Source organism: Gekko japonicus, unplaced genomic scaffold (assembly GCF_001447785.1).
Source record: "Gekko japonicus isolate JY-2015 unplaced genomic scaffold, Gekko_japonicus_V1.1 scaffold635, whole genome shotgun sequence".
NCBI classification, from domain to species: domain Eukaryota; kingdom Metazoa; phylum Chordata; class Lepidosauria; order Squamata; family Gekkonidae; genus Gekko; species Gekko japonicus.
The window spans coordinates 490,280-514,419 of record NW_015161422.1 but is presented as its reverse complement, the minus strand read 5'-3'; the positions used below and the strand labels follow the sequence as shown (position 1 = coordinate 514,419).

Sequence of the window (24,140 nt, the reverse complement as noted above, 5' to 3'; positions counted from 1 at the left end):
AGACGCTCTAGGTGGGTGCCCCGGCCTTGGACACTCAGTGTCAATTTGCTGTGGCAACCTCAGCAGGGTATAATGACACTGAGTCCACCATTTTCTCTGAGGAACTGATCTCTGCTACCTAAAGAACAGTTTGTAATTTTGAGTGATCTCCAGCCCTCACCTGGAGATTGGCAATGATGGTTCCCCAGATGGGAATGGTTGGTTTGGAGGGTGGAGTCTATGGCTTTGTACCTGTCTGAGATCCCACACCTTCTGAAACCTCACCCTCTCCAGGCTCTCCAGGATTTGTCCAACCTGGAGTTGGCAACCCTATCTGCTTCCCAGCCAATCATCAACCTACTTTTATTTCCCCCTCACTCTTCAGCTTTCCACCCCCCACACACCTGCAGCCTCTCCCGTGCTCTGAAGCCCTGACTGCTATGTCACATTGCCTGTCATACGGAGGCCACCTCAGCAGCATATAAGGATACAGAGCCCATCATTTTCTCCAGGGGAACTGATCTCTGCCATCTGGAAAGCAGTTGTAATTCTGAGTGATCTTCAGCCCTCACCTGGAGATTGGACACATTTTACCTCAGAACCGCAAACTGTTTAGAATGTTAGAGGCAAAAGCCAATCAAGTCGCATATACAAACGACCTCTGTGTTCCGAGGCAAAGGCCAATGAGGCTGCATATGCAAATAACCTCTGTGTTCTGACTGGCTATGGGGGGGGGAGGAACAGCAAACTGTTTAGAATGTTGGAGGCGAGACTCAAGCAATACAGCCAGTGGATAGGGACAGATTCTGAGTGACACACCAAGGCGCCAACCAATTCCAGAGCGTGTGGAATGTTCTAGAGAAGTGCCACCACCACTTGGCTTTTATATATAAGGGAGATGTACAAAACGTTACTTAATACCAGTAAAGATAAAAGAAAAAACTTTTCTAATTTGTGACTGTTTCTCACATATTTAAAGACACCACTTAAACAATGCAATAATCTTCATTTTGTTTTGTTAGAAACCTCACATTTTCCATGTAAATACAATTTACATAGCAATTTTTTGTCATCATGTTTACTTGTTAGTGTCCCTCTGAGCAGTTCAGTGGTTAAAAACTAAACACAGTAGCCCAAAGAAGCCTTTAGCAATGCTGAGTACAACAGCATGATTATTTTCTGATCCCTGTAAGTTCCATGAATGCAGTACATTTTTATCCTGCCCTTCCTCCAAGAAGTTCAAAGGGGTATACGCAGTTCTCTTCATTTAATCCTCACAACAACCCTCTGATGAAGAACAGGTTAAAAGAGAGTGGCTCTCCCAAGGTCATCCAGTGAGCTTCAGGGGAAAATGAGGATTTCAACCTGGCTCCCCTAGATCTTAGTCTAGTATCCTAACTAGGGATGTGCAGTATTTGTCTCTGTACTTTTCAGTTCTGATCTATTGAACCTGAATTTTTTTTTTAATTCCTGAAAAACTCCAGATCCCAATGTCAGTAAAGCATTCAGATCCAGAATTTTTTTCAGAAACGCCAAATTTTTTCAGGCCCAATAGACCTGAACCAAAAAATACAGAGGGGGGAAAGCAGCAGCAAAGCCACAAAAAACAACTGAAAGGCAGCTCAGCCCTTTAAACCAGACTTTAAACCCTTAAAATTCTCCCCACAGGCTCAGCTAGGGCTCTTTTTGCCAGTTCGGTCAAACAGTCCAAAACACCCCCAGCTGAGCCGGTGGGGAGCGTGCCCTCCCTCAACAGTTTTGCAGGCTATCTTCTGCAAACCTTTTAAACAACCACTGTTTTAAAGGACTGCTGAAAAAAGCCCCAAAACAGCTGAGCAGTGGGAGCAATCTGCTCCAGCCCTTCAACTGTTGTTCCAGGTTTGCCATCAATTCCCATATATATCTGGGATTTTCTTTCTCTTTTTTTTGGTTCTCCTGAAAAATCCCAGATACATTTGGCATGCTGAAATATACCAGAAAAATACCAGTAAATTATTTTGGGGGTATATTTTCGGTTTGGGTAGACCTGAATGCACACCACACCCCTAATGCGAACACTGCACCACACTGGCTTTGCTGTCTCTTAGTTACTATGGCTAACTTATTTACATATGGAACCCTTAGAGTAATTACAGATTTTTCAGGGAAGGCAAGCTCATGAACTCCTGATCCATAACACATCTCTGCCCTGTTGTTGGACATCCTGAGGAACTGGTTGGCCACTGTGTGAGACAGGATGCTGGAGTAGATGGACCACTGGCCTGATCCGACAGGGCTCTTCTTATGTTTTTATCCCTTCCCCATCCAGCAAACACTAAATTCCATAAACACAGGATCCCAGTCAATAACTATTCCATGTAGAGTTTGAAAGTGAAAGAAGAGGAAGCCTGTAGCAACATCCAAAAACCTATCAGAGTCCCTGATTCACAACTGCTGTTTGATCTCTCTCCCACCCTCCTGATTTACCAGATGGCATTTTCTACCCAAGTGGGATGGGTATACTTTACCTGGGGAATGGCCCTAGAACAGCTTCTCCAGGTATAAAGCATCACTGCATATTCATGTCCTTCCTCCAGCATTTCATTCTGAAACACAGAAACACACATTACTAAGCTCCCAGCAACCCGGCAACACCGCCGGTTGCCGGGGGCTGCTTTGCCGCCCTGAGGAAGCTGGGCAGCAACAGAGCCACGACACCTGGCATCGTGACGTAGTCGGCCAGGATAAACGGCTGGGCTCCGCTCCCGCCTGATGACAGTTGCACCGATGTGCTCGAGCCGGTAACAGCTTTGTGGTGGGCCCTCTGTGGTGGGCCCAGGAAGTGGCGGGCTGGGGCGGTGGGCCACAGCCAGAATGTCAGGGCCACGGCAGCAGCCAGAGCATTGGGGCCGTGTCTGCAGCTGGAGTGTTGGGGCCGTGGTGGCAGTTTGATACTTGGGACCGCGACTGTGGTCCAATCTGCGGGATTGGGAGGCTTGCGGCTGCAGGGTGGATCGCCGTGGCACCTCACTGTCTTGTTTAAAAAGCTAACAAAACCCAACAACAATACACATACACACACAAAAACGCCTCCCCCTTTTAGGCTGGGGGGGAACATTAGAGGGCGTGGGGTGTGGGTGGCTGCAGGTGGTGAGGCTTAGTGCCACCCCCCCTCATAGGTTTTCCCCACAGTACGGCGGCCTTTTCGTCAGGGCCTTGCTCTTGGTCCCCTCCCCTTCCCTCTATATCTGCATTTTGCCACCGGGGGCTGGGCGGCTGATAACTATCACCCCCCTCCTGTTCAATTGTGGGGGTTCTGGTTATTGGGCCAGGGCTCATAGGCTTTTCTTGCAACCTGCCTCTCCAGTCGTGGCCATTTTGTGGTGGTGCCCAGTGGTGAGTGGCGGCAGCCATTTTGTTGTGCGGAGCCAATTTTTGTGAATGGTGGCCATTTTATATTGTAAATAAAAATAAATATGGGGGAACATGGGAAAACACTTTACCTCTTGCTTTTGGTACAGAAGTGATGCTGGTTCCAGCCAAGTGTTCTTGGTCTGGGGACTGGCAACAGGGTGGGCAGCTAGGCCCTTGATTTATGTAGATCAGTGTGGTGTAGCTGTTGAGTGTGTAGTCACTGGTTTGGGAGAATCGGGATTGATTCCCTGCTCCTCCACTTGTGGCTGCTGGATGACCTTGGGCAAGCCATGGTTCTGACAGGGCTGTTCTTTAAAGAGCAGTTCACAAAACAGCTCTCTCAGCCCCACCTACTTTGTGGGGAGGGGAAGGGAAAGGAATTTGTGGGACACTTTAAGGCACCGAGGGAGGAGCAGGGTATACATCCTATCTCCTTCCTTCCTTCCTCCATCTGCTGTTTCTGGCATGGCTTTTAAGGTAGGATTTATAAGGGAGCTAATCTATGCAATAACTGCCTTGAGGGCATTTTGGGAAGAGAGGTGTCTCAGTGAGAGACCATCTGCTTGGCATGCAGATGGTCCCAGGTTCAATCCCCAGCATTGTTAGTTAAAGGATTTGGCAGTAGGTGATATGAAAGACCTCTGCCTAAGACCTGGAGAGCCTTTGCCAGTCTGAGTAGGTAATACTCGTTTTATCAAGCTTTAAAGCATACAGTGCTTTTGAGGGGGGCTATTCCTTAGGAAGAATAACAATGGTTTACCTACTTATAGCAGCAGGGCTTATTTATATCTGAGACTGTAGACAGGGATTTCTATTCAAAATAGCATATTACATGGCTTTTTTCTGAGAAAGACAGTATAAATTGCCAGTTCTTCAGATTACAATATTTGCTCCTAAGGCAAAGGGATGTATTTCCGGTGTAGTGATTAAGAGCGGCAGACTCTAATCCGGGGGAACCAGGTTTGATTCCACATTCCTCCACATGAAGCCAGCTGGGTGACCTTGGGTCAGTCACAGTTCTCTTGGAGCTGTTCTCTCAAGAGTGTTTCTCTCAGAGCTCTCTCAGCTCCACCTACCTCACGGGGTGTCTTTTGTGGTGAGAAGATGGGAACAAGATTGTAAGCCAATCTGAGTGAAGAGCAGGGTATAAATCCGGTCTCTTCTTCTTCTCTGAATACTATTGAAGCGTTTAATGGTATCTAACTGTAAACTATGAATAGAAACAGAATTTAAGGTGTGGGAGTACAGCCAATGGGAACAGCTACTTGCAACTGGGTAGCTCAACTGGGGCACTTAGAGTGTGGGGGTGAAATTAAGTGTGAATGCACGCTGAGTTGGCAAATTGGGTTAGTCTTGGTCATGTGTTAGGATTCATAATATCCATTGCAATACGTCATTAGTACCTTATGTTTTCCGTTTTTAGCAGGGATACAGTGTGACTTCCAATTTGATGCTGTGATCTGGGAATCTGACAGCTGGCACGTCGTTACATTTCATTAATATGGTCCTAATGAGCATTCTTCACAGGTTTAATAGTGCATTTGTCTTTAAGGGGAGGTCCAGTGAGTTGCCAGGGCCTAGATGAGTGGCGTTGGTTATGACAGGCTGTGGGAGGTGCTGGCTGGGATGCGGCAGTGCAGCCACGGCAATAGGAAAAGAGGCAGATGGCTTCCAGGGAGGTTCCAGTGGGGGAAAGGGTTAAGCAGGACCCATCAGAGGATCAGCAGTGCTTGGGAGGCCAGACGGCTGTTCTGCCCACGCACTTGGGAGGAATGAAACTACTTCTAGACCTGGCAGCCCAGCCTTACTTGCATATAGGTAAATAGGTGCCACTGGAGCCATCTTCGCATTATGGCGACTGAGCATACAGCCTGCATGTATGTACATACACCGGATGGTAAGAAAGAGCCAATGCACATTTCTGTGTGCTTGTCCTGGTCTTTAGGATAGGAACCCGGTTTCTATTAAGAAATGATAGGTACTGCGCACTCTTCAGGGTAAGGTTTTTAGAATAAATAAATAAATGAAATACCAAACAAACAAACAAAATTAAATTATACAGGTTTTTAAAGTGACACCACATTGTAAATTGGCAATATCACAATTTTAAAGCCGAACTCACCAGCTGGCTATGATGGTTCTTAGTGGTTATTAAAGAGCTGGATAAATTGAATACCTATAAGCATTTCAAAATGCCTTACTGGGGTGGTCCCTTGACTTTTAAAGCAAAAGATGCCTCCCTGTTCGGGTCTGCTTGCAATCGTAGGAAAGTTCTTTAAGAACGCCAAGGCACTAAGAGAATTGATCCAGAACTCCTCTAGTGTTGTTTCCACAGTTTGACAATCCAGGGAATCTGGGACTAGATCAGAGACGCTCTCTTCTGACATAGACTTTAGCCAGTGACAATTCCAGGCCTCAGTTTCCTATCTCTCAGGGTGCAGGGTTGCCAGAAGATCCAAAGGAAAAAAGTCTTGTCTGTTTAATAGAGACTTAGTGCGTGGAAATGCGCAGCTGTAGTTTTTCATGACATGGAGGTAAATAACATCACTGGATAATTAACATCCCTCTAAAGGGAGGGGGCTTCCTTTGCTACCCAGGAATATAAATAAGTTATTTCATTTGATCAGTGCAAACATAAGCCCTACGAACGTCGGGCAGTGCCTTGCAAATCACGACTGTGCAAATGCAAAAATCAGTGAGCCAGTGGTGGGCTTTCGCCTAGCGTTCGAAGAATGGAATTGCAAAGTTTAAAGTTATTAATTAATTTTTCTTTCAGGTGCTGCTAGCCGCGGGGCGAGATGAAGAGTCAGTGTCTGCGGCCACAGCATGGTCTTTTGGGCCACCCACTGGGCCCGGAGGACACCCTGGCTGTGAAGGCCCTTGTACTACGAGCTGAGGCAGACCTTGCAATGGTAAGAGCAAGATGGCCCAGAGTGCAGATAGTCTGGCCAGCAAGGCCCTTGTGTGACAAGCTGAGGCTGACCTTGCGATGATAAGAGCAAGGTGGCTCAGAGTGCAGATAGTCTGGTCAGCGACTCTGCATCGCCATGAAGGGCAGGGCCCTGGTGTTGCAAGTGGAGGCTAACCTTGCGATGATAAGAGCAAGGTGGCCCAGAGTGCAGATACTCTGGTTGGCTATTCTGACTCTCCATGAAGGGCAAGGCCCTGGTGTTACAAGCGGAGGCTGACCTTGCGATGATAAGAGCAAGGTGGCCTAGTAGTGCGGATAGTGGGGTCGGTTATTCTGCCCCACCAGGTATGGTGCAATTTGGAGACCCCCGCTAGGTGTAAAGCCACCCACCAGATGAGGAAGGCCATAGAGGGTGGTTGAGTTCCAGGACCTGTATAGGGCTGATGGGGTGCACCTATCAAACAAGGGCAATTGGGTTATTTTTGCAGGACTTGCGGCAAGGGATTAGGTCAGCCTTGGGCTTTTAGTGGGGAGCAAAGACCAAAGCAGAGGCTTGTTCTTGGCTGTGGCAGGTTGGTGCGGGCAAGAAACCGGAACCGGTGAGCACCTTACGGCATTTTTCCCCATTAGGGAACAGGGGGTCATCAGGAACTGCCTTCGAATTTCTAAGGTCCAGGGTGGGGAACAGTGATCACCTCCCCTGGGAACCTCTTAGGGTATGCTCCTCTCTGCAAGTTGGATGGCTTCAGGGGTAGGCGCTCCTAGGTGGCGACCAATTTGCTGGGCGGCCGGTCATGAGCCAGACCGATGGCTCAAGACCGGAGCTGGGTGACCCGCCCAAGAAAAGGGCAAGGAGGTTGGTCAGGGGAGTGACACCTGCCTTGCCTGTTCCGTGCTCGCTTAGCTGGTCCCTTGCCGCAATGTTATGTTAAATAGTTAATAAAGTGCCCCTTGTTTACTTCCAAAACTGTTGTCTGTCTCGTTATTCCACCTGGGGGGGGGGGCAATGGCAGGATACCAGTACTGGTTCTCAGACAAAAGCAAACTATACCATTCAATAATAATGTAAGAAATCCTACCCTAGATTCCCCTCCAGTGAAGGTGGCTCCCTATCTCATATCACACTTACCATGCTCGAGTGTACCGTAGCTTGTTCAATATACCTGGCAATGCCAGTCACAAAGGCATTTCTGTCTTCAAAGTTGGTGTCAAAGTTAGCCTGGGAACAAGTAAGAATCAAGGGTTAAAACTATTTACAGTTAAAATGTGAACAATTTCACAGATGTTATATAAACAGGGACCCAGTTGTTATTTGATAACTATAATATGTGCATTCAATGTGACATCACTGAAAGATCATTGCGTGTTACCTCCTCGAGTAATTAGCCAAGAAGGAGAGCCAGGGTGAAAGATTTCAATCAATTTATTTAGCTCACATGACCAATGGTCTCAAGCACAGACTACAACAAGCATGTAAAATATAAGGTGAAAGATTTTAAGAAACCACACATAATACAGCAGCTGTTGCTAACAGCCTAGAAATGTCAATTCACACTTTTTTTTGTACACTGAATCCATATTTATAACCAATATATGTTTCAGTGACAATTCAGCATAAGTAGCTTGAAGGGATTTGGGCCTGTGTTGGAAAGATGACTAATGAATCTCAGAATGGAAACCTTATAGGGGAAAGTTCCACTGCTTTCCTCTATGCTCACCTTCTGTCAAAAGTTTCCCCATAGGATTAGTGGGAGAAAAACCATATTGAAATAAAATACTGAAAGTGTTTCTTAGTGCACAACACAACACAACACAACACTTTGCATAGAAGTTGTTAACACAGGTAAACAGGTTTATGACATTTTGTGAGTTCAATGGAAACAAAATATTTGGTTTCTTCCTAATTTTCTTCTGGTACAAACAGGCTTTTACTGACTAGCCACTAGGTTGTATCCTCTCACATACACAGTATTCCACCCACATCAGTCTGCCCTTTTCCAAGAGTCAAACTAAATGATACAAGGGTGCTCGTTACCAGAGACAGGCCTAACTATCAGGTACTGTATTCTCTCCCAGAGATAGAGTTAAACCACTCAGCTACACTACCAGGCCGAGCTACCCTTCGAGCTGTCTGCTCTTTTGGTGAGCCAGACCTGAACTATCACTAACCCTCTCCCTCAAGCAGAATTGAACTATCTCCTGCTGTGCTTCCCTCCAACATTCTACCCCCCCCTTCTGAAAGGTGATTGGATGCTGGAGCAGCATTCTCATAGGCTCAGCTGAGTGGCTGTTTTTCCCCTCAGGGACAGGTCAGCCTCCTATCTGTCACATAGTCCTCTTGGGCCATGATGTTTGAGAAGCTGCTGCTTACCTGGTACATGATAGATGAAGGAGGTGGCTCGATGCATGGCTGCTGGTCAGGTAATGGAAGCTCCTCCAGCAGATCCACATTGGACAGAGCATCCTCCAGCGTGACGTGAGTTGTCATGGTTCTAATCTTTCAGTCTTACCACTAAAGCAAAAGAAAGCCAAATTATGGGAGAGAGTGAAACCAAGAAATTTGAGGGTTCTGAATAATGAAAGCAAATGAGACAACAAAGCAATGTTTGCTTAAATCCCCATTAAAACCAATCTGACCTAAGCAAGCATAGTTTAACTATGGATCCTACAATACCTGCAAGTCCCACTGGTGAACAGGAAACTGACTTTTTGTCGAGCAGTTCAGCTGTTCATAGTATAGTACTATTGGCAGCAGGTGATACATGTGCATTCTTGTACAATCTGTTGGCAGTCTGAGCTCCCACCCCACTAAGATCTGTTGTTGCTGTGCACCGCTTGGTAACCAATAATTTAAATAGGGAATAAGAAAGCCAGCAGATTTTCATACACCCTTATGGGTGTCATAATTCTCCCATTCTGCGTCATTGAGCATCCAGGACCCTAGGATAAATTTCACCTATTGTATTGATACAAAATCAGTGACAAGGCAGAAAGACTAGTACAGCTATACAAAGCTGTTTTGACAGCTGCTCATGATAGAGATGGGCAAGGAGATTCAAGGCTCAGCTCCCAGATGCTCACAGCTGTCAAAAAGGACACCTCTAATTCTAATTTAAGATTATACTATAGTCTATATCTGTAATCAGATGCACAGTTAATTGAGAATCAACCCCACTGACACCAGTAGGGCTTATTTCCAAGTATGCACAGTATAAGGTTGCATGGCTGGGTTTAAATGACCAAGTGGTATTAAAACAAGGCAAGATCCTAACAATGTGTGGAACAGTCATCACAGGACAATATGCATTTTAGATTTTATCAGACAAATTTACTGTTGTTTTTGAGAGCAAGCCACACACTCTGAACTCCCCTGAATCGAATTTTAAAAAGACATGCAGAGGCATCATTGTTTAGTATGGGAATGTTATCTGTTCTTTTTAAAATCTGTACATGACGATATATGAATGCCTAATTTGTGCTTCAGCAGCAACCAGATAACTGCTGCATTTGGTAAGGCCCTTTGATTCAACAAGGTTATAATCTAAGTACAAGAGAGACAACAGATGGACACAACAAACTGATGAGGTAATTTTGAAAAGGTTCTTATGATAAGTATGATAAGCAGCTGTCATGGCAAAGCAGATGCCTAGGCTTCATGACCAGAGTGACTTATAAGGAGAGACTTCTAGAAGAATGACATATGGGGCCCAACAATTTCATTTTCAAGTATTTAATCTGAAATCTGCACTCCGCCAGAGCCTCAGAGCTTGACTTTCATTGCTTTCTTAGCAATCATAAATGTAGGAGGGGTTGCCCCCTCTCAAGGAGCACATGTATATAATAATAGTCCCTTAGAGGCACCGAAGTGAACCTGTTTATATCACTGCAATATTGCATTATGGGTTCATATCCCACAGTTCAATTCTTCAGAGTTTTTGTTCACAACATCTTTCAGGGCTGGTTCATCTCTTGCTTTTTCATCATTTGACGACTCAGGAGAATGTAAATGCCTTCCATTGAAATGCACTGTGTTTCAACTGATGTGAGTTAATATTAAAGATCAATTTATGATGCTCAACCTGTGAGAATAGTACTTAGTATTATAGAGAATTCAAAGTACTTCACATATGTTAACTCTTTCAAAACCTAACAACAGCCCCGTAAAGCAAGCAAGTATTATTATCCCCATATAAAAAGAAGGGAAGAGAAAGCTGAAAAAGAATTGTTTCAATATTGCTATCTAGTGGATTACAGCTGAGGCAAGATTCAGTGTGGGAATTTGCTGATATGTAGCTCATTCTCTTAAAACACTATGCCAGACTACTCCTCAATGACTTGGCTGTGCATTACAAATCATAAAGAACTGAATAAGCCTTTGTGAACAGGTACTATATGTATTAATAGGAGTAGAGGTCTGGCTGCTTCTAGCTCTAATCATATAAAAACTGACATGATATAGTCTTTTTAGAGTGCCAGATAATGTGGGGGGGGGGGGAACGAGGCTATTTGCTCCGTAGGAATTTGACCCACCACTGTGTGACCAGACGCAATGGCGAGTGAATTGGTTTTTTTCTTCACCGCGTGTTTAGAGATGTGAAGGCCCGGAAAAAAACCAGAAAAATTCGGGAAAAACCCCGTTTTTTTCCTGAAGCCTTTTTGTTTTTTTCCGAAAAATTGGAAAAATTGAAAAAAGAAAAAAAAATGATTATGGAACTGTATAGAAATATTGATTCCTATAGACCCCTGCCTCTCCCCCTTGGAATGTATCTTGCTGACCCCCTGTTGGTTTGATTTCCTATGCAAGCCAGATGCCTGACCATTTGGTCAGAGAGGCCCAATAGCCTGCCATAAACCACATTCCTTCACACGCTGGAAGAAGAGCAGATGCCCTAGTAGGTATGCAAACAGGCACATAGGCCCAAAGATGGGTTGGGCTCTGGGGTCATTTGCTGCAGAGGGTGGTCCCCAGACCTAACCTATCCCCCTCCCATTACCATGACAACCCAAAAGTTGGAAATGCCCTGTCTCCTTGCGATTGGCTACTGGCCATGGCTGGTCATAATGAGATTGGTGGTTTTAACTGTCTGCCCCTTGAGAGGAGCTCAGATTTTTCTTGCTTTCTTGTTCTGTTCTGTTGCTGTCATCTGGACTGCTGTCTCTGCCATGTGGCCTGAGACAGAACAAAGGATTCTTTGGTGCAGCTGAGCACATGGCTGCATACTTGCACAAAGATGGGATTTCTGCTGAAGATCCCGTGGGATCTTGTTGGACTGTATACTTGGACATGCTTGACTATGGATCCTCCTGGTAATTATACATATCTCTAATGTCTAGTCAGGGCCAAGAGCCATAGGTTTTCTTGTTTTGAATTCTTGTTATTCTGATGCAAGTCTGTGCTAAATAAATTTTACTCTTGTTTATAAATACTGTCTGCTTGATGGGTAACTGGACTCCAAGGCTAAACTCCTTGTGCCTAGCTGGGGCTGCACGCTACCATTGAGCCTTAAGGGTGCATCTCTGAGGAGGTGCTAGAGCTGGGTATTGTTGTTAATGTATTGTGAACATATAGGAGTTTTTCCCTCATTCCTAGACAGGCATGGGGGCAGAATCCTGTACAGGAACGTTTTATTTTAACATGATGAATAAAATATTTTAAGACAAGGTATTCAAATATTTTCCATATCATTCCTAAAATATACATATATGGTATCAGATTGATCTAATTTCTGTGCACTGAGGACAAGCAAGTCCTAGGTTACAAACTGAACCCTCCAATGCAAGAACAAGATGCATTTCTTCCTTTAGGAGGTGCGATTGTCAGAAGAAGATAAAAAAAATTCAGTTTTGTTTTTGCATGTGGGTGGGTATTCTGTTTGAAATAATTGTTTGGATACACTATATTTTTAATATGCTAGTTGTGATAATTTCATGCCAAGTAAAAATGCCCATAGTCATATTTTATGTTCCTAAAGTAACAGAATGACTTTCGATCTAGAAAAGACAAAAGAAATGCTAATGTAGCATTTTTTCAATTTTTCTGAAAATTTCCGTTTTTTTCCGGGGGGAAAACGGGTTTTTTTCCAAGCTTCAAAATTTCCGGAAATTTTACATCTCTACGCGTGTTTTCGGTGCGCTTCAACAAGGGATCACTGATGCAATGGGAGCCCGGTGGAGCGATCACACAGGGAAGTCCGTCTGCGGCCTGTCGCAAGTCCATTTAATACTGCACTTTCCCCAGTATTTTTTAACTCTGCTTCTTCAGCAGCGCAAAACGGGTTGCCAACGGGTACAGGACGCTTGTCAGATGTTCCCGTGTGATTGTATTCGTGCCTATCGTGCAGCTAATTCTGCGTGTGATCGGGACCTAATTATTTTTATTTACTTCATGTATACCCCACCGTTCTTCCCAATAGGAACCCAAAGCAACTTACTTTGTTCTCCTCTCCTCCATTTTATCTTCACAGCAGCTCTGTGTGAGGTAGGCTGAGAGTACAAGGGCACCCCAGCAAGCTTCCATGGCACATTGAGAATTTGAACCTGGGCATCCAATATCCTAGTGCAACACTCTAACCACTACATTACCAGATCTTCTCAGCATTTTAAACAGAAATAGGAGTTGCAGACTGCTTGACTCTTATGCCTATGCGATGGTTTTGCTAATCAAAACTGTTGTCATCCCCTCCTCTGCACACTGTTCATAGCCTTGGAAGAAAAACAATGGGCACCTTCTGAGGCTAACAATATTGTGGAATAGATAATCAGTGAATCTGTAGAGGGACCCACACAGTACCAATCCAGATTGGAAAGCCAGTGCAGCTGCTATCTCTATTTTAAAATTTCTGGGAAGATCTTATCATAGATCACCCAGCATCTCATCTAGCTAAGCCTTATTATCTCCTGAAGCCAGGGACCTGTAGTTCAGCCATAAACTACCCTCCTTTCCCCCCTTCTCTATCATATGAATTCACACTGACAAACTTTAAGGAAAAAAGGGGTAGTAACTGCATGAAAGGGTGGAACATGTTTCCTAAGAAAAACCTAAACCCTTAAGTAAAAGTGAGGACCTATTTCAAAGAAAATATACGAGGCTATTTTGGACTGCTGCGGTGGCTCAAGTGGTTAAGACACTGAACTGCAGGCTGTGGAAGGTCAGTAGTTCAGCAGTTCGAGACCCAAGTTGCCGCATGAAGGAGTGAGCTCCCATCTCTAGTTCCAGCTCCTGCCAACCTAGCAGTTCGAAAGCAAGAAATTGCAAGTAGATAAATAGGTACCACTTCAGTGGGAAGGTAACAGAGTTCCGTGCGCCTTGGTGTTTAGTCATGCCGGCCACATGACCATGGAAAATGTCTTCGGACAGCGCTGGCTCTTCGGTTTTGAAACGGAGATGAGCACCGCAACCCTAGAGTCGGATTCGACTGGCTTTCGAGCAAGGGAACCTTTACCTTTACTAATACTATTTTACCTGAAGTCATGTGTTCCAGTGGTAGAACATACACTTTGCGTACAGAAGGCTACAGATTCTTAATTAACTTTGTATCAGGGAAGGGGCATTGGCTAACAGGATGGCAGCACATTACATACAAATGCATATAACAAAGTCCAAATACTGATATGAGTTTGGATTTTTCTGGTGTTGTTTTCAAGGCAATGCCCATTCAGGAGAAGTCATTTTGGATTAAGACAACAGGTGCTTTCCACAACCTGCCACTTATTCACTCAAACAATACCCCAAGACGATCTAAATCTTATTTGCAAAGGCAAACATGTACAGTATCCTGCAAGGAGAAAAGCTGCTATAAGAGCTGATGTGGAAAAAAGAACTGTCAGATGGGAGAAAAGCCATGCCATGTCAAATCCTCCCCGCCCCCAGCTGCTTCTTTTTTTTTCTTACACACATTTGGTGTAACATGTAATCAGCTCCTCTGAGACCCTGGAGACTTCATGTTAGATAGATCATTACTTTTCTAAACTGCACAAGGGGAAAGAAAGAAAGAAAGAAAGAAAGAAAGAAAGAAAGAAAGAAAGAAAGAAAGAAAGAAAGAAAGAAAGAAAGAAAGAAAGAAAGAAAGAAAGAAAGAAAGAAAGAATTTTCCGAGCACCAGGCTATTCCCCTTCTTCAATACCAAAGTAAAGATCCACCACTCTATTTGCATTCTCTTTCAAGCACATGACACACTGGAGATGCATACATCCCACAGCCTGCACCATCTGTCACCAAGATGAGCACAGTCCACCAGCCACATACTGTAGGTGTTTGTTTTTGCACCTTCCCCTTATGTATTGCAAAAGTAAAATGTCTGCTGGACTGAATTCAGACTGGTTTACTTATTTGTTTTAAAACTGCATATCCCAATATTACCTTGCGCTCGAAGCAGCTTACAATCAAGATACATAAAATAAGGTCTGAAGAACAATTATAACAAAACCTCAATGCCCATAAAACCATAGCCATTGCTATAATGTACAAAAGCGCTCAAACTCAAGAAAACACATTAAACTATAGGATAAAACAACAGCTACATATTGTTAGAAACTAATTACCTAGGTAAGCACTGGCAACTTCTTTTTTCCCATCTAGCGATCCACATAGCAGCAGTTGAACCATAATTCCATACATTTTCCCCACCCTTATCCAAGGAGCTCAGGATGATATGCACAGTTCTTCCCTCCTCTATTTTAACCACACAGTGACTCTGTGAGGTAGATTAGGCAGAGAGCAACTGGTCCAAGGATATCCAGAAGCCTTCAGGGCAGAGTGGGGATTCGAATCTGGATCTCTCATATCCTAAGCCGCTGCAAAACTATGACCTTGTTTTATTCATTTCAGGGCTTTGGAGCCCTGCATTCTAGCTGGAAGACCTGGATTAATACAGTCAAGGGATTTTTTAAAAAGTCCCAAGGATTTATCCCAATCACAAGAGTATTGTTAGCCTTCAAGCCCTGGTTTCTGCCTATAAAAGGCAGAGAGAAGGGGTAAGGCCATGTCCAGGGCTATTTAGGCCTTTGAGGGAGGACTTGTCAGGGTAAGGCCCACTGGCAACTATTGAGCGACCTGCTACTATGTGACTTGCGTGACTCACTCAGGACTGGCTGCTTGAACTACTGTTCAACAGCAAGCCCCAACCACGAAAGCCAGTGTGGTGTAATGGTGTAATGGTTAAAGTTTTAGACTAGGATCTGGGAGACCCAGACTCAAATCCCCACTCTGCCGTGGAAAGTCACTGGGTGATTTTGGGCCAGTTACACATTTACAGCCTAATCTACCTTATAGGGTTGTTGTGAGAATAAAATGGAGGAGAATAATGTAAGCTGCTTTCGGTCCCCACTGCAGTGAAAGCCAGGGTATAAATGAAGTAAATAAATAATAAATATAGCTGAAGATGGAGGGAGATAAAAAGATAGGTTGGTGGGAGGGAAGGGCAGAAAGTAGCAGGGAAAGATGAGGCTATTGGAGTCACCAAGTGGAAGGAAAAAGGAAATAGTGTGAGGAGAGTAATACAGGGGAAAGTGAGGTGCCCCTGCAAATCCTTGAGGGTTCCCCACTTCACAACTGGCCCTGGCCCAGTGATTGGCACTGCACAACTTAGGGTTGTGAGATCCCCTGGCCCTGCAGGGGTTTCCCAATTTGGGGGGGGGGCTCTGCCCCCAGCCAACTGGCCAGCATAGGGAAGGCCCACCCCTAAGAGCAAGCACCCAGCAACCCTCTACTACAAGATTTAAAGGGCCCTCCAGAAGGAGGAAGAGGGGTGGTTGTGCATGCCTGCGTACCCCACCTCTTCCGAACAGCGTTTAAAGAGACACTGTTTAGAAAAGGCGGGCTGTGTGCCCAAAAGTTGTCAGGGCTTGCAGGGCAGGCGCGAGCGGCACCCACTCTTTTAAAGCAGGGGCTGCCCGTGCCTACCTCACAACTGGTGAGATTGCCACTTGCAGGGCAAGCGCAAGTGGCTCCTGCTTCAAAAGAGCAGGAGCTGCTTGCGCTTGCCCTGCAAGTGGCAATCTCATGGCTTGCAGGGGAGGTGCAAGCTCTTTTGAAGTGGGAGATACTCACAGGGATCTCACTGTTCGCAGGGCAAGCACGAGTGGCACCCACTCTTTTGAAGTGGGGGCCGCTGGCGCTTGCCCTGCAAGCCATGATCTCATGGCTCACAGGGCAGGCACTGAGCGGTGCCGACTGGTGCCTGCCCTGCAAGCAGCAAAGGCCCCGCTTTCCCCCAACCATTTAAAGGGAAGGCTCTCTTTAAATGGTTGGAGTAAAGTGGGGGAGTGGGCTGCGCACACAGCGCAGCATCCCTGATGTGATGACACACTCCATGTGACATCATCACTTTGGGGTGGCCCCTCCCCCTCCCAGCACGCCCCCCCCCCGAAATTCCCCCACTGGGGGGGAAATACAACTTGGCAACCCTAGCACAACTAGGCTCTTGTTTTCCCAGGTAAAGGCTCCCAAGGGGAGGGAAGGAAGGAAAGTTAAAGGCGGGGGGAGCAGATAGAGGTAGCTTGGATGATGGGTTGGAAGGAGAGAAGGATGCAGGAAAAGGTTAGACGTGCCTTTAGGTCCAACTCAGCTGCGAATGCCTGATGGATCTAAAGGGCACGATCAGACAGCAACATCTGGGAAAGTTCCCGCAGCCGTCAGCATCCCAAGTTGCCCTGCCACGGAAGCAAAGTTAAAAGACACCTGCTAGTAGAGTACTTCCTGTTCTTAGAGTCATTGCTGCAGGCAGCTGTGGAATGCAGGTGCACACCCTGTCTGATCGCTCAAGCACGTTCTCATGCCACTGGGATGGTCTGCTCATTCCATCCTGACTCGGTGCCATTTCCCCCCCTCGCTTAGCAGTATGTGCATAACTGCATACTCTATGGGGAACCCTCAGTTCAGAGGTGTGATTCCTTGTTTATGTGCATGAGAAACAAAAGGCAACCCCCCCACACACTCAGCTGAACGTGCTGTCTGATTGGGCAGTGATGGGCTGAGCCCCCAGCTACAAAGGAGGTGTGATCATGCAACCCCATGTCAATTTCATCCGGGGAAACAGGCTTGCTTCCCCTCTGCACCAAATGGCATGCTTGACTGCGGCCCAAGAGGGTTTTCAGGGAAGGGAAAGAGGAGCTACAAGGGCGAGGGACAATGAGATGCCCCTTGCAAGTCCTTATGGGTCCCCTGCTTTTTTGTTTATACTCTCCTCTGTTTCTTCAATGTTTGTGCTTGAGCTAGGAGAAACAAAATGTCATGTTTTTTCTGTCTGCACTTTTTGATACAAGAGCACTGAAGCACTGTACACACTTAGACTGGGAGGGATCCAGAATCTGTGACTACAAAAAAATATATAATGTATTGTGTCAGGTATTTAGGTTGATTTGTTTGTTTGAACAGAATGGGAACAAGGAAATGGGTGGGAGATAACAACATACAGTTTATGCAGGCCAATCCTATATGTTTGCTAAGAAGTAAGCGTTACTGATCTCTATAAGCATGCATAGGACTGCAACCTTAGTTAGGTAAAAGGAAAGCAGAGGGAGAATTTGGGTAACAGAGAAAACACAAATGTAAACTGCAGGTAAGGAAGGTGTTGTTTCGTCATGCTAAGTGTTTTCAGATTTTACATGATGCAGGGAAACTGCACAAGCAATTCATTTTTTCCTGTTCTGTACACTTCTTTGTAGCATACCAAGTCAAACATTCTTCCCGCCGGGATGAGATGCACAAATTTATCCTGCATGGTGAAGCCTATGCACTTTGCTTTGTGTGTTTGTGAGGGGGGTGGGGTGATGCACCCACATCAGCCATTACAAATAACCATTGAAAACTAGCACTGCTTGAGCTTTCCAATCACCCCATATTCCATAAAATCCAAATTGTCTTCCTAACTCCCTGCTGATGGTCCCTTAAGCTTCTGGGCACTGATACATTTGCATTCCCAACTTTATCTCTACAATCATAATGGTTGCTATTTATAAATTAAAGCTACAAACTCTCCATTTCACATTCCACCCTAAATAGCCAATTTCATTTTGTGCTTGCGCAGCACAGAACACACACACACACACAGAGCCCTCTAAATGCTGCATGTGTTTAGGGGGGAAAGGGCTGCCAGCTCCTGAAATGAAGGAGACTTGTGTGTCTTTTAACAGCTCCATGGCAGTGGGAGTCTGAGCAGTACCTCCTGCGGCTTCTGACTGCTCAAGATGCTGTTTTGTTTGATAGATGAAATCTCAGCGGTTCAACTTCTATCTGAAGTTGCTGTTAAAAGCAAAGAACCTGTTTCAGGTCTAAAGTTGCCAACCTTTGCCTACAGCAAGTCTGTCAACAGTTTTTATCACTCATCTATTACTTCTTGTAAATCTTTAACTGTCAAGTCCTAACTAGGAGGCATGTGCTTTTCTTCCCAATGTATTAGAGCAGCAGCAGCACAATGGTTCTAGATGCTGTTATCACAAACACATTAAAACATTTAAAATAAAGAACAGTGAACAAATGTGTGTGTGTGTGTGTAATTATGTCTATTAACTTTTTATAGCAGAATTCATATGCCTTACTGGCTTGCAGCAATATAACAGGTGAGGCTTTTCCATCACTTAATCTCCATCCCAAGAAAAGTTTCATCAACTAAATTTTGGCCTATATATAATGGGTTTACTGATTATATGAAAAGGTTTACATAAACCTACTGGTTCTGCCTTTTCAATTCATGATTTCTACAGAATAAATACATGAGAAGACTGATAAAACGACAAGAAGATTTAGATTTTTCTTTTGTTTTGCCAATGAGAACAAATGAAATTTTGGGACGCATTAAACTCCTATAAGACATTTTCTCTTTCAGAATGATTTAAATGTTTTAAACACAAGATTTCACTAATTTAAGATGTATAATATGGAGACTTTTATTTTAGACAGTATACAACACTAGACACTTACTGTGTATGCTGTACATATATACAGTATTTTCAACATTTTTGTTTAAATATTACTAATTTTTGTCCAAAATTAGCATGCCGTTATGTGCATGATGGTTATATATTATCAAAAAAATATAAAGTTTTCAGTGTTATAAAGTTTAATTTGACTTTCAATGTTTGCTTTGTACTAGCACTTAGCAGGCAAAAGCTAAGATTCATATGCTATGGTAGCATACGGCAGAGCAGTTTGCAGCTCCTCAATAAAGTAACAAAATAAGTTTAGGGATGATAAGAAAATGTCTGTTTTCCCCCATGTTTTTAAAATTTCTGGAAATGTCACATCTCTAAGCACTCTAGGTTTATCAAGCTTTCCCATGTGAGCCAAGACATCTGCCAGATAATGCCATCACCATTCTCACAATCAGTCCAAGCTAAATAGAGTTCTTCTTTTTTAATGATACAGCAATGAGGTCACTGGGTCAGCGATCAAAAGGTCCGCATGGGGTATGAACTAGCATAGACCATCTGTGTCTCCCAGACTAGCATTGGACAGGGCTCACTGAAGCAAGTCCTCCAAAATGGAAGAAAACAGCATGAAGGGAAATAAACAACACTTTGAACATTCTTTGTGGTTTATGTATAGGTGCAACACTTCCTGCATTGTCATCCCTGTCATACAACCGTTGCAATACCACAAAGATGCTCAGCACATTTCTAGAACAGAGGTGGATTATGCCAGCAAACGCAGAAATGAGACTTTTGTACAAGGAGGGGCTTTACCTTTCTATGGGAAACCATCTGCCTTCAATTTAAACGATGAAGCAAAGAAAACAGTATCTCCAAACAATCGTGTTTGTGTGTGTGTGTGTGTGTGTGTGTATGTTTTAAATGATTTTCCATGCAATGCTTTTCTTTCCTCACTCCGGCAAGAGAACAGCATTTTAAGTATTTCCAGACATCATAAAACTAGCCTAAATCAGAAACTTCCTCGGGAAAATTAGTGATATGATATAGGTGGACATTACGTTTTCTAAAAATGCTTGCTTTTTGATGAATTTGGAGAATATGTTTGATTGGTCTAGGCAACTGCTTTCATAAATGAGCAGTTGCTGCCTTAAGCATCAACAGAACATCAGTTCCATGTTTAAATGGGAGCAAATGTCTATACTGGCAGCACAATCCAAACAACACTTCCATGGGAGAAAGTGCCACTAAATAAACCTGAGTAGGATTCCGAGCAGACATGCTTAGGATTACTCTCTAGGTGCATAAATACTGACCAGGGTTAACTTTGCATTCCCAAAGGAATTTCTTTTGGGGTATATAATGGTTGGCTACCTCTGTACAACAAACTGTCCCCACATAATCCATTAATTATGCGGTTCTCACACACTGTTATCTAATGGGAATTTGCCGGTTCTTATATTGCATATAAGCTAAAATGTAATTGGAACAAAAACTTCTACAATAAGATCCAGAATCCCATGTTCTTCAACTAGCAGTTTGTCCTCCAGAAGGAGGAGGAGGAGATTTTGGCCAATCCTCCCCTCCTTACTATACAGCCCATGTCACAGTGAATTTTGCTCACAATGTTCCTGACTCACAGAAAATGGGTTTTGTAGTCTTTGAATTAGCGTATATAATTGATTCTTACCAGGGGTCATGTCGTAGAAAAAGAGGTGCAGGAGCTCATTAGCATAAATCATTAGCATAACTTATTTGCATATGCCACACCCCCTGACATCACCGGAAGTGTGTCAGAAGGCAACACCCACTACTCAGGCTCCACTGGACTGTTTTGGATTGCTAGCTATGGGGGGGGGGAGCGTGCAGATCTGCCCTCACAGAGGAGGGAGAGCTTGTACCTGAAGGCGGGCCGGGGGGGGGGGCTCTGCAACTTACCTGGCTGCTTCTTGCTCCTTGTGTCCTGACTGAGGGCTGCTGGGAGCAGGGGGCGGGGCTTGTTGCATGTGTCCGCCCCCTGGGCTCTTTACTGCTGGAACTCTGCTCCTGTGCGCTCCCGCAGGGAATGACCCCTGATTCTTACCATATCCCAACTCTGCTGCCATTTCAGAATTCATTTTACTGGAGTGTTATTGCTTTGCCAGCTGGTTCATAGCAATAACTAGATGGCGGACCCAATCCAAGCAGTACATTAGAAATACAAGTTGTTTTTATTGGCAACAAAGGCTACTCGACAAATAAACATGAGTGTTCAAAGACAGCAGCTATTCAGAATATTTCCTGTGAAATAAAATTCTGTTCCATAATCATCTGCTAAAATCATTAATTATTAGTAAAATTATTTGAAAATCTCCCCTTCTGCTATTGTCCAGAAAGCCTGAATTATGATTTTGTACAGTTAAAAGATCATGAAAGAATGATTGCCTCCAATGACAACTGCTATGGATTCAGTGCAGCCGCAACAAAGCTTCCATCCACTTAATCCGGCTCCCCAGCAAACGCCAATGGTGTCCTGTGGGGAGCTGCATTTGCCTCCATGAGAGGAGGCAAGAGACTTGCTGCATTCGCAGCCAGGAATCTTTAAGGGGCGGGGCCAGCACCATCTTAACGGCCGGCCCCGCCCCCGATCAGGCAGTCTTCGCCTTGTGCTCAAGGCTTCGCCTCGTGCTCGGCCCACCCACCCGCCCTAGAAGTAGTGCAGGCTTTGGGCTGGTTACCCCTTTTAATAGGGGGGCTGAGTAGGAATTTTTTACCTTTGATCCGATTGGCTATGGATGGGAGGTGTTTTTTTGTCTACTCTGCACTGCTTTCTGTGGACTGAGGAATTGACTTGGGTGGGGCTGGACGTTAGGTCCGTCACTTTATGTTAGGGCTGAGTTTTGTCTGGGGAAATTGTGTTGCGGCTCGGTAAGCACCTATCAGCAACCCTGTAGGGTGGAGAGGTCTGTCAGGATCATCACTGTGGTCTCATGGCCAGGGATGAGATGGACAGACAGACTGCCTTTTGGAGTGCCTTTGATGGATACTCTACACAGGCCGTGCAGCTGTGGATGAGGGATTGTCATAGCATATTCCTGGGCTGGGCTGCCCGGGTGCGAGCCGCTTACAGCGGGCTACACCTCGGGGGCCAGGTACATTGCCCGTCTTATGGCAAGAGTGGGGTTTGAGTTTGAGTGACCCCAGGCCTTGACCATGCCGCTTCATACTGTTAGCCCTTGCCTTTGATGTTAATAAACAAAGTGGCCTTTAGTTTCCCATCTACCGTTGTATGACTCTTTCTTCCGTCTATGGGGGCAATGGGTTTTCCCACATTTTCCATGCCTTATCACTCCTGCACCTTACACCTCTGCAATAAAAATGGCTAAAGACTTATTTTTAAAAAATAAATAGAAGCTGGGAACTAGGAGACTGTGGCAATAAATTGTTATCATGTTAACATGCTAGTGGTGATCCAGCAGTGTGAGGGCAGAAATGATGGCCACAGGGGACTGCAGAAGGGAATATGGTGCCAGTGGTGAAGGACCAGGAAAAACCAGCACGTTCCCATCCACACAGCAGCCACTACAACTTTGCAGCAAACTTTTTAGATGAGAGTAAATCAGAAACAACACAGGAGGTGCATGAAAGCACCACAATGCTGTGAGGACTTGGGGGGGGGGGATAAACATGCGTCCCAATGAAATCCAAACTGGGACAAACAATCCATGTGTAAGATTCCTGTATCTAATTGTGAAGGGTTGGCACCCATCTAGGCAATAAAATATACGCAATGCATCCAACACATTATTATGGTTGACGGTTCTGTAAATCTGCGAGTCCAGGTTTGCAGAAATATCACATTTTTAAAAGAAAACACATACGCACAATTTGAGGGTTAAAAAAAATTACCAGTGAAGTCTGTGTATGGGTGGGGTATAAATATAATAATAAAAAAATAAAAAATAAAGGTAAAAAAAAATCAGGTGGAGTTTGATTGTCACTTTGGGTTGACATAGCAACAGCAATGCACACTGAGGCACCTACCTCATGATTTGGCCACAGACCATACAGAAAGTAAAAGGCAAAAGAGGAAGTGGCATTGAAGAAGAGAAAGAAGATCAGGGAGTCTTCCAAAAAGGGATGGCCTGTTGTGGTTCCCCACTGCAGGTACAGATTTCCCCATAGTAGAAAAGAGTTAGAGTCCAGTAGCACCTTAAAGACTAACGAAATCTGTGGCAATGTAGGAACTTTTGTGAGTCACTGCTCATTTCTTCAGATCCACATAGTTTCCCCATAGTTACCCTGCCACGTGACCCCCAGACCAATTGAACTTTTGCAATTTTTTTTAAAAAATAATCACTATTGTTATGTCAACAATAGATACACTGTAACAATAGGAGCAGCAGGTTCTCTGAATTCACAGCTTTTTTTAAAAAAAAGTAGGTCTGTATTCCCTTCCCTTATGAAGACATACCCTTTTCCTTATATCTCCACAAGAAAAGAAGCTAGAGACTAACTCTTTTTTAAAATGAAAACTGGAAATTCAGAGAAGCTGCTACACCTATACTTACATATATATAGTTGATGCACATCTATAGTTGATATAATGATATTCCAGAATCAATTTTTAAACAAGATTTAGAAATAACCTGAAGAAGGGAGAGGAAATGGCTGCCACGGAGACAGGTGGGGTTGCCAGCTCTGGGTAAGGAAATATCTAGACATTTGGTAGGTGAAACCTGGGGAAGGTGGGAGGGACTTGCGGAGGGCTTGGGGAGGGGAGGGACCTCAGTAGGGTATAATGCCACAGAAGCCACTCTCCAAAGCAGCCATTTTCTCCAGGGGAACTGATCGACTGTAATAGCGGGAGAACTCCAGGTACCATCTGGAGAGTGGTAACCCTAGAGACAGGCTATGGGGAAATGGCTGCCATGTGAGCTGAAAAATCCAAATCCTCTCCCTCCCCCCCCCCCCAAGGCAGCCATCCTGGCTTTACTTTAATCTTTCCTAAAGT

General features: G+C 44.6%; 1 protein-coding gene across 1 annotated transcript in view; it reads right to left on the bottom strand.

Moving 5' to 3' along the window:
• The window catches only part of LOC107124835 (cytoplasmic FMR1-interacting protein 2), a 119,186-nt gene that overhangs the window by 90,796 nt on the left and 4,250 nt on the right, over nucleotides 1–24,140 (bottom strand). Inside the window, exons 2-4 of the mRNA XM_015428342.1 lie at nucleotides 8,655–8,795; nucleotides 7,413–7,502; nucleotides 2,487–2,564 (exon numbers count right to left, since the gene is read on the bottom strand). Of these exons, the coding sequence (XP_015283828.1) occupies nucleotides 2,487–2,564; nucleotides 7,413–7,502; nucleotides 8,655–8,771 (285 nt within the window). The 5' untranslated portion in view covers nucleotides 8,772–8,795. The remainder of the gene's footprint in view (nucleotides 1–2,486; nucleotides 2,565–7,412; nucleotides 7,503–8,654; nucleotides 8,796–24,140) is intronic.